The 9,870-nt window shown below is 40.1% G+C and overlaps 1 protein-coding gene across 3 annotated transcripts in view; it reads right to left on the bottom strand.

Annotated features, from left to right (window-relative positions):
• Positions 1-6,387: 6,387 nt before the first annotated feature.
• LOC131248300 (uncharacterized) overlaps positions 6,388-9,870 on the bottom strand; it is a 53,702-nt gene continuing 50,219 nt past the window's right edge. For 2 of the 3 annotated variants that reach the window (XM_058248532.1, XM_058248566.1), the window contains 3 exons: positions 7,600-7,684; positions 7,231-7,287; positions 6,388-7,131 (listed from right to left, as the gene is read on the bottom strand). In XM_058248532.1, coding sequence (XP_058104515.1) covers positions 7,001-7,131; positions 7,231-7,287; positions 7,600-7,684 — 273 coding nt within the window. In that variant the 3' untranslated portion in view covers positions 6,388-7,000. The remainder of the gene's footprint in view (positions 7,132-7,230; positions 7,288-7,599; positions 7,685-9,870) is intronic. The other variant, XM_058248549.1, reaches the window with a different exon arrangement.

Here is a 9,870-nt window from a genome sequence, read left to right as displayed (position 1 = left end):
TCCGACTCTGCTTGTCTATCAGTTGGTAAACGCCATCCATACATCCAGGGATCTTCATCTTCCTTATCCCTGGATCATAAACATGGTCTGCAATGCCATTGACTTTCCAATGACCACTGATCTGGTTCTTCCTCTCCAAAGCTTCAACAAAAATAATATTCGAAGAATGGATTTGAAGTTTCATAAATACCCTAAGGATCCATCTGAGGAAGAGCTTCAAGCAGAAGAAGTAGGAGATGCAAGCGACGCTCCCATGGAAGGAACTGAAATGGTCGGAGATGAACCCCCCTAGACCCGATCAAGCACCGTCAACGTCAACGCCTGGGTATGCCAAACAATTCAAACTAGACAGGATTAGGGCAATTCAGAAGGATATCCACTCAGTGCACGAGAGACTTACTGTTTTGGAACGGATGGTCCAAGGAGTGCAGCAGACAGTACAACAGTTAGTCGAGCTATTCACCTGTCGACGAGATGATACGGCACCATCCTCCTCGGCTCCATAAGTATTGATCTCTAGGCGCTATCATACACACTTCACTCTCATTACTGCGTATGAACATTGATATCTTTTTGGATGTTCTGCGCACTCATAAGTGTATGTGATCGCCCACTAACCTGCACCGTCTAAACAGATTTTATTTTTTTTGTATATGTTATCCATGGATGGGTTAAGAACTGACGTTTAATTTTGGGTGCCCATGAGTGGGCTTGTCAATTTCGTTGGGAATCTACTGCTGTCTGGGGTAGTATATGTTTTGGATAATTTTAGAAATGGCTGATTATAATCCACTCCTCTTTACTGCCATTCTGATATATGTGATCCCCTAGTTTATCTAGTATCTAATATGGAATGCATGTGATTTTTTTTTACTATTTTATCTGCTATATCACTGTTATATTCTGTCTAATATGCATACATACTTGCTGCAAATGATGTCTGATTAAACTGACTCAATCATCTTATATCTATCTATTATATGCATATTCCTTTGAAAGTTGGTTCTCCCAAATAAATCACACTTCAGTCAATATCAACTGCTATATCTTTGTCAATGACTGACAAAAAGGGGGAGAACAGTTCAAACACCCCGACTAGAAAATCGTATATCTGCTTGAATGGTGTTGCAGGTGATAGGGGAACAGCTGCACTAAGGGGGAGTTTTGCAATTAGGGGGAGCAGATACTAGGCTGTGTACATGGTTTCATTAGAAATTGTAAAATTGTGTAAAACGCATGTACACACAATTTAGGATGTGTTTGTCTAGATATTGTTCTAGGGTGTTGTGGTATTTTGTCACGTAATTGATAAAGGGGGAGATTGAACGTGCCCTGGTTTGTCAATTAGCGTATGTGTTGAGTCAGTCAGACTATAGAGCCTCATAGGAAGATCAATTCAAGCCTCTGCCTCAACCGGATGTGTGCAAGCTTGCCATAGGTAAATCTAAAGCCTCACATCCCATATCCCAAAACACCATGTGAATAAAACCTTTAAAACAAGTTAGAACATTATAAGGTTTTTAGGTAGGAAAACTTTTTCAAAAATTAGAAAATCTCTAAGTTTTCTTACTTTATCGATTTTATCGATACACATCTCGATATGATCGACCTTCTCTGTCAATGTCCTCGATACCTAAAACGATATCATCAAAAAGAGGACAAAAAGTGTCTAGCAATCGCATATACTCTGGACTAATTTATCGATGTATCGATCCACATGAATCCATCGAAGATGACTCGATAATATCAACAGACAGATTTTCGGTGCCCCTATTTTTCCTTAAGAATATCATATATGCATCGATATATCAAAGCCTCCTCGATACCATCGAAGTTTAAATCTCGATAATATCGGAAGGCTCTCGATGAGATCGATCTAGGGCGTCAAGTTCTTCCAGCAAAATATTTTAGGATGGTTTATCTATGATCAGGGGTCTCTCGATAGAATCGATATTCAAATATGATGATATCGGTACCAGGTTGATTGCATCGAACAAAGACATAAACTATCCAGCAAGCTTAATGAGAAATCCGCTGGATTTATTGATGCCTCGACTCTGATATCGATATCATCGACATTGAAAATTCAATGATCTCGATGGTCCCTCAATCATTCTTAAAAACTTGAAATATTTCATATCAAGTCTCTCTCGCTTTCAAGTATTGATGAATCGATCCTCTCATCGATGAAATCGGAGTTCAAAATCCAATGACATCGACAAGTGTTTCGATTCCATCGACCAGTTGGCTAAAGGTTTCAAAAGCATATGACATTGAGTTTGTGTCATCGAGCGGATCATCGATGCTATTGGGAGTATACGCTCAATGATATCGAACCCGCTTGATGATATCGAACTCTGTTATAAATGTGACTGTTTTATATCCGTTGGAACCTTCTGTGTATTTAAAGAGAGCTTGTCTATTGTTACTGGTAGAGAAATGAGTGTTTTTGTGTGTTTCAAGCCTTAGATCATTTACCTAAAGCTCTTTCTCTCAAGGGAGTTCATCTTCCAATCCACCCCCATCATTAATATTCAATAGAGTGGATTGGGGAATGAACTTCTGCATTCAAGGATCCTCCAGCAACTATTAATGGCAAATCATTGAGCTGGGATGCCTTGAATGCATAATCGGAACCACTCTATCTTCCTTATAGGAAAATATTTTATAGAGTAGGATTCTGTTTTAACCTTGACTCAACCCAAAGCCTCGTGTTGGTACATCATTTGTGTTGTGGATCAAGGAAGTCGAAGACTCTTTATCAACAAGGAGGAGATCTTCGTCAATGTGCTGAATGGGACTCATCCACTTATTTGTAAGTTATTAGAGTCCAGAGGACACTTATGATCATTCCTTTTTAGGATTGGATCTTAGGTGTTTCTCACCCCTTCAAGCCCTCGTTGGAGGCCTCTAGCGGGAGTGTACGTGGTGGGTGCGTTGTGTGGACCCTTGGTCTATGGAGAGCATAAACATCTGGTTGAAGGTTAACCTGTTTAAAACCTTAGGTTAGAGGTGAACCGAGTGAAACCTTGGGGTCTTGTGGAAGATTCTTGGCCAGTGTACCTAAAAGTGGGTGCGTTGTGTTGACCCTTGCTCGTGAGAGCATAAACAGTCGACCTCAGCATAGGTTGTAAAGGTTGAAGGTAAACCTGATTTAAAACCTTAGGTTTGAGGTGAACAGCTGTGAAACCTCCTTAGTAAAATCCGGTACACTCAAGGGTTGAGTGCGGTTACCGGGAGTGGAGTAGACAAGTTGTCGAACCACTATAAAAATAACTGTATTTGAGATTGCTATTCTTTTGTTTATGTGACTTGCGTTAATATTTTCATATCTTGATATTTGTGATCACACCTCACACACTTACATAGTCATATCCATCATAAACTAAGTTGAATATTGTTTACTTCTTAAATAGTTTGTTAATGGATCCTCTACGGGGCTTGGAAGCCAGTAGAGTTACTTTTGAGTAACCCTAATATATGTCTGTTATTAGGATTAGTATAATAGGGCTTTAAATAAATCATAAAACTTTAAAAAGTCCTATTCACCCCCCTCTAAGACATATTGACATATCTCTACTTTGACTAAAGCGGTCTTCACCGCTATTTCATGCAAAGGTGTGCACGGGTGCTCTCTTAAGAAGGTGCGCAGGTGAGCCTCCCCCTCCCCCTCCCCAAGACATATTGACATATCTCTACTTCGACTAAAGCGGTCTTCACCGCTATTTCATGCAAAGGTGTGCACGGATGCTGACCTAAGAAGGGCGCTGCACCCCATATATATATATATATATATATATATATATATATATATAAAGGAGGGATTTAGAAGCCCATGGGGACGAAACAGTTTCCTCTATCTTAATTTGCCTCTTCCTTTGCTATGTCGGGCAAATATTTGAACATTGGATTTTTATGATGTAATGCATCACGTTGACTATTTAGATTTTGTGCTTACGTCACATGTTCAAAGGTGTGCACAAGTTCCCACCTATAAAGGTTCTGAGGTGGGCGTGCGATATATATAGGCGAAAAGATGTCCAAACCCTGTCACGAGAACTGCTTGAGAACTCATCACTCGTCGTGTGAGCCCAAAATCTATCATGAGAATTGTTTGAGAACTCATGTTGATCTGAGCCCAAAATCTCAACGGTTCATGTGATGCAATACCCCATGAAACTCCAGGCTAAACTTTTACCCTTATCCAAAACTTTGATATGCTATGTAAAAAGAAAACAGTTTCCTCCCTTGATTTACATCTCTTTTTGCCATGGTCCACGGAGTTTTGGATCTGGGTAAAATTGGTTTAGGGAGGTTTCATGGGATGCCGCATCACATCCACCGTTCGAATTTTGGGTCCATGACACGTGTGCAAAGGTGCACACGTGCGCAGGTGACCATGCATCTCTCTCGGGAAATTGACACCCAATACAAACAACTAAACAGTGAAAAACCTAACACACTTCAGTTGTACCCAAACAACCCCTGAACAATGATTCAACACCCGCCCCCTTTCGGCTAGGTCGGTCACCATTCGATCACAAATGATATCGCTTTCAGTACTACCACTATCACTCCGACTAGACTGGTATTTACCACTAATAAAAGCAAAGGAGAAACGATTCAGTTTGCTCAATGTATTTAAACCTTTCCATGCAACTAGTTGCATTTATACTCATTGTTATCAAAACTGCCTATCTGAGCCGTTTGTTGCATTGAGACCCCTCTTCCTCCATTATTGGGAAAATATCATACGTCCCGTAGTTATGAACATCCGTGGGCGGATCAATCTTTTTGCGAACGAACTTGTCCGTCCATTCTTGCATGCGACTGAATCTATGGTTTGAATCAACAGATCAGTAAGATTTTCATAAGACTCTGTAACAGGCGCCGAATGGATCTAATGGACGGTCCTAATAGGTGATGTGGATGCTAAGGAGTCCAAATGCAACTGGGTGCATGGATATGCTTATCTTTTCTTAGGAATTTTGCATGACTACAATACCATGTTAAATTACTAAAATATCCTCAATCACCCCCTTGCAAGTTGGCCATGCTTTCTTTCTCCCCCAACATGTCACTTGTGTATAGCATCCGTGCAAAAGGTGGCCACATCATAAAGATCACCCAGGTCTGAAATTAGGATGGTTCGTTCATAAGACAGTCTACACCACACAAATAATAATAATAATAATAATAAATCAATGGACAGCCAATGGCCTTAAACCAATGTACCGTGTACGTAGCCCACCCAATGAGCTGATTGTGACAAATTTCTCTACAGGTAATCTTCATGGTGTGACCCACTTTTCTCTTGCTTCAAATGTTACACAGTTAAGTTACACACTAGTCCAACGCTGTAGGTGAACATTTCTGATCTAAAATTTCCAGAAGGGACACAAGTTAGTATTTTTCAAGTTTACCCCAGCAATTATGTCAGTTGGATTATATTCATGCTGATCTGATAAGATATAGAGCGAATGGTGGCCAATTCGAAAATCAGTATGAGATCGGAAGATCCTAGGCTTACCATTACTGGTTCACAAAATAACGACCAAGGAAACGGGCCATCTTGAATGGAAAGAGATTGAAACAGATGACTGAGAACATTCCAAACAGAAAAGTCTTCCAGGGCCAAACATATAAAAATTGGGTAAATGATCCCACATCCAACAAATAGTATTACTAACATATCCAACTCAACTTCAATACCCTGATCCATAGATCAAGTGGTAGACGGAGTGAAAGATACCTCGTTTCAAGACCGAGGCCTTGGCATCGATCCCTGGTGGGGGTGGCTAACAATAAAGTGTGAACTGACGGTGGGGTGTACTAACAAGCTAAAAAGAAAAAAAAAAAACTCAACTACAATACACTTGCACACTGCCTAATCCTCTTCCTAAATTGAAACTCTTTAAGGCCTGCGAATAGATCAGAGCCGGCCACTGAGTGGGCCCCCACAGTCACGATGGCATTAAAAAAATAAAAAATAAAAATAAATAAAAACAGCTGAAAGTATTGTTCAACAACTATCGTAATGATTTGGAGCGTGGTTACCACGTGCTTTGTGTCCATTCCCCAACCCATCCATTGAGCCAGAATCTAAGTGGGGTGGGCCACCCCAACCACTGATCTCTCAGGAGGTCTCTTTCTCAGTTGGAATGATGGCACTTTCCCAAGCAATTCCATGCAAGATGCGAAGGAGATTGAGATGGCAGAACATGACCATGCATCGACAGCCCTTTTGAGAAAAAGCCACAAAGCCAAGCACCCTCCACTCCTATTCAAAGTGCTCATTGACCTCATCATCCATCCATCACCTCCCCCTATCACAGTGCTTGTCCCTTTCCCATCATCTGTCTTTCACATGCCTCTATATCCATCATCTTTTCATTTTAATTTCAATTTTTTTATTATCAACCAAGCAGAAAAGAATAATGGCAATTTTACATGTAGTTTCAACTCATTTTCCATGTGAATTCAACTCCCTGTTGCATAGAAAATTTACGAACTGGAGGAATGCTAATCTTACTGGCCCATGCTTACACAGCATGGATTTGATCATCAACCAGGCCCACCATGGAGTTTACCACATCCTGATCTCTGGCCCATCAGATAACCCGACCATGCTGATTTTTAGGGAATGATGGATAGATAGTTAAAGGAAGCTAACAGGTGGTTCACATTCAATTAACAAAATCTGGCCTATTTTTTATTTTTGTTTTGTTTTTTGTTTTTTGTTTTTTGGGATAGTCACATCCATGGTGGGGCCCATCAGATGATCGGCTCAAATCTCGCATGCGTTCCTTGATTAAGGTGTGTGAGTAACATTAGCATTCATCTTTACAATTCCTTATCACCCTTTTCTCATCTGGATGACAGAGGGATGGATCATACGGCGTATATTGTAGAACCAACAATAGCACAGTAACCTCTTTTTCCCCCTTACAGTCTTTTTCTTTGGCTTCAGCTACGTCAGTTATTGGTGAAGCTTGGTTTATTATCTGTGGCGAGGTTGCTGCTGATAAAGAGGCGACGGCTCAGGTCCTTCAGAAACCTCCAGCTGTGTGGGCAACAGGTTGAGGAAGCTACCTTGGACGGGTGTCCTATCCGAAGTAGCAGTGTCCGTTTCTGTGTGATGGCCCATGTGCAAGGGGGGATGATTTTCAGGACACAAAAAACATGGTTACAGGAGAACAAAGTGCAGCAGTGATTGATTGAGGATCATACCAAACAGTGACTTGATGGACGGCCTCTTTGGCTTGTTAGTCTTTTTCTTCAACTCTGCTGTGCAAAGAAAGAATAACAGCACTGTCAGCAGATTGATAAAAGATGCGTCTTTCACCAGATTATAACACAGTAATTAAAAAATGATGCAATGATTATGCACATCAGGATGTGCTTGGAGTGAGCATGCACACATTCCTAGTGTACAAGTGCATTGAACTGTCAATGGGCTGGGTCAAGGCAGAGAAAACCATAGTTTTCTACAGACACCCAACCAGGTCAAAATCCAGCCTCGGAAGGAACAAAAGCTTGGCCCAATATGCATGATGGAGTTAAGAGAGAGAGAGAGAGAGAGAGAGAGAGAGAGAGAACCGATGCCCGTCACAGGATGGTCATTGACAATTTCAAAGTTCTTGTAAGTATAACCAACAAAATTCACATCCTTCGAAGGAAGCATCTGTATGAATTAGGAAAAAGTAACCACGTTAGCCGCTCAACAAGTAAATGATTACATAAAGATACTAAGACACAAGAAGGTAATATAAACTGAATTAACAGTTACAAGCAACCAACATTGAGTCTACCACCCGGGTCCTTACTCTTACCCGGGTGGTAGACTCCCAGGAGTTTCAACACCGGGTCAAGGGTTCGAGTACCCACCAGTGGTGAAATCCCACGGCATGCGTGTGTGGGGTGTGCGCGCGTGTGTGTGTGGGGTGTGTGTGTGCGTGTGTAGTAAAAAAATAAAAATAAAATAAAATAACAGTTACAAGCAACCAACATTGAGGGAACATTGTAAATCGAATCTCTCGCCAGCTAATATCATGGCTTAAAAATCATGAAATATATTATTCCCCGAACGAATTGCTCAATCTCCTATAAAAATTAAAAATTAAGAATTTTAAATTTTTTAAAAAAAAAAAAAAAAAAAAAAAAGCCCAACTAAGCCAGCAATCAAGTAATCCTCTTATACCCTTTGTTAAGGATGTTACATAAAAACATCTATGTAACCATGATTATATGACAAATTGTATATTACATTTATTATTCACTCCAAGAAAATTCTCTTAGGACCTATTTTACCAAATGAACAAAGTTCAGACTCTGAAAAGATGACAACTCATATAAAGGATACGCTCTGAATGTTCCGACTTATACTGCCTGAATAAATCGCATTTGTCACAAACCACATCAAACCATATAATGGTTTGAATTTTGATGTAAAGGTTTTTTGATGGGATTAACCATTTCGACAAAATATCAAAATCCATTCCTACTTGATCAAAAGGAATTCCTATGGACCCAACAAGTAATATTCTTATGCTGCCTGAATAAACTCCATTTGTCACAAATAATATCAAACAACATAATGGTTTGACTTTTGACATCAAAAGGTTTATCGATAAACACCACCCCCTACTCCACGGGTACTCAGGCGATGGCTTGAGGCATTTTCCCTACCCCTTCTTACCATGCCCTGAAGAAGCAAGGTCACTAGGCATCCTTGAACTGACAACCATCTTTCAGCTAACCTAGCCTCCTATTGTTTTTATACAGAGGATCTCTCTCTGAAGGCAGGAGCAGCCGAAGATCATCAGGAAAGAGCCAGAAGGCCAGCTAAAAAAGGTATTCACTTTTGTTATTTTCTTAATGGGCTATGATAAGCCTGCACGCGTGTGCAATAAAGCTCAAGTTGATGCCCTATCGGAAAACATGGAGAAGGTTGGACCAACCTGATGGATAGATTGGATCTAGCACCTATGTGCCATGCTGGCACGTTTAGCGTGTACATGAGCTTTATTGCACACGCGTGCACTTAGCAAAGCCCTTCCTAAATAACATAAGCTCAAGAATGGGAAACCAATTTGCAAATTGTATGTCAGATTTCAATATATGTCAGCCTTGAGTCACTTCCCTTCTCCTTTTTTCCACCTTTTTTTATTGATCATTAGTTTGGATATCTTTCTTGCAAGTTCTGACCCAACTCCACTAGAGTTGAAAAACCCAAAATCTTGGCTTGACTCAGTCTCCAGCCAAGTCGACGAAGACTTCATCTGGTATTCACTCGACTTGACATGGCATTTAATAAAATTAAAGAAAATATATTTAAAATAGCTATAGATTAGAGTAACTATAAAATAGTGAAACAAAGCAAATGCAGGTTAGATGGCATGGTGGTTACAGGTGTTTGCCTCAGTATTGGAGGTTGTGAGTCCAAAACTTTCTGCTCAATTTTTATTTTTATAACTTATATCGAGTGATTTGGCTCGAGTCACCAAGAGTTGTGTTGGGTAGACCAAGTCATTTGAGTCATCCTAACAAGTCTTGTTGGGTAGACCAAGTCATTGAGTCATCCTAACAAGTCTTGTCAATTCTAGATTTACTCACACTAATGAGTGAGATTCAAAGTAACTCAGCTTAAAATCACATAAAGAAAAGTTGACTTGTCATAGCCTTGATAGTTGACTTGGCCATGTTTTGAGTCGAATTGCTGAATTTTAGAAATATGTGCTCTATTGGTTATCAACTTTGTAATTTTGTGCAAAAAAAACTTTGATACTTTAGCAGTGTGTAATGGATGATGTGCAGGCACTTAGAAACTGCATATGTGGCATACAAGTCAAATTAAACTGTGCAAATTAT

The sequence above is a fragment of the Magnolia sinica genome, chromosome 1, assembly GCF_029962835.1.
Source record: "Magnolia sinica isolate HGM2019 chromosome 1, MsV1, whole genome shotgun sequence".
Taxonomy (NCBI): domain Eukaryota; kingdom Viridiplantae; phylum Streptophyta; class Magnoliopsida; order Magnoliales; family Magnoliaceae; genus Magnolia; species Magnolia sinica.
The sequence above is the reverse complement of the archived record's forward strand: the minus strand, read 5'-3'. Positions and strand labels throughout refer to the sequence as shown.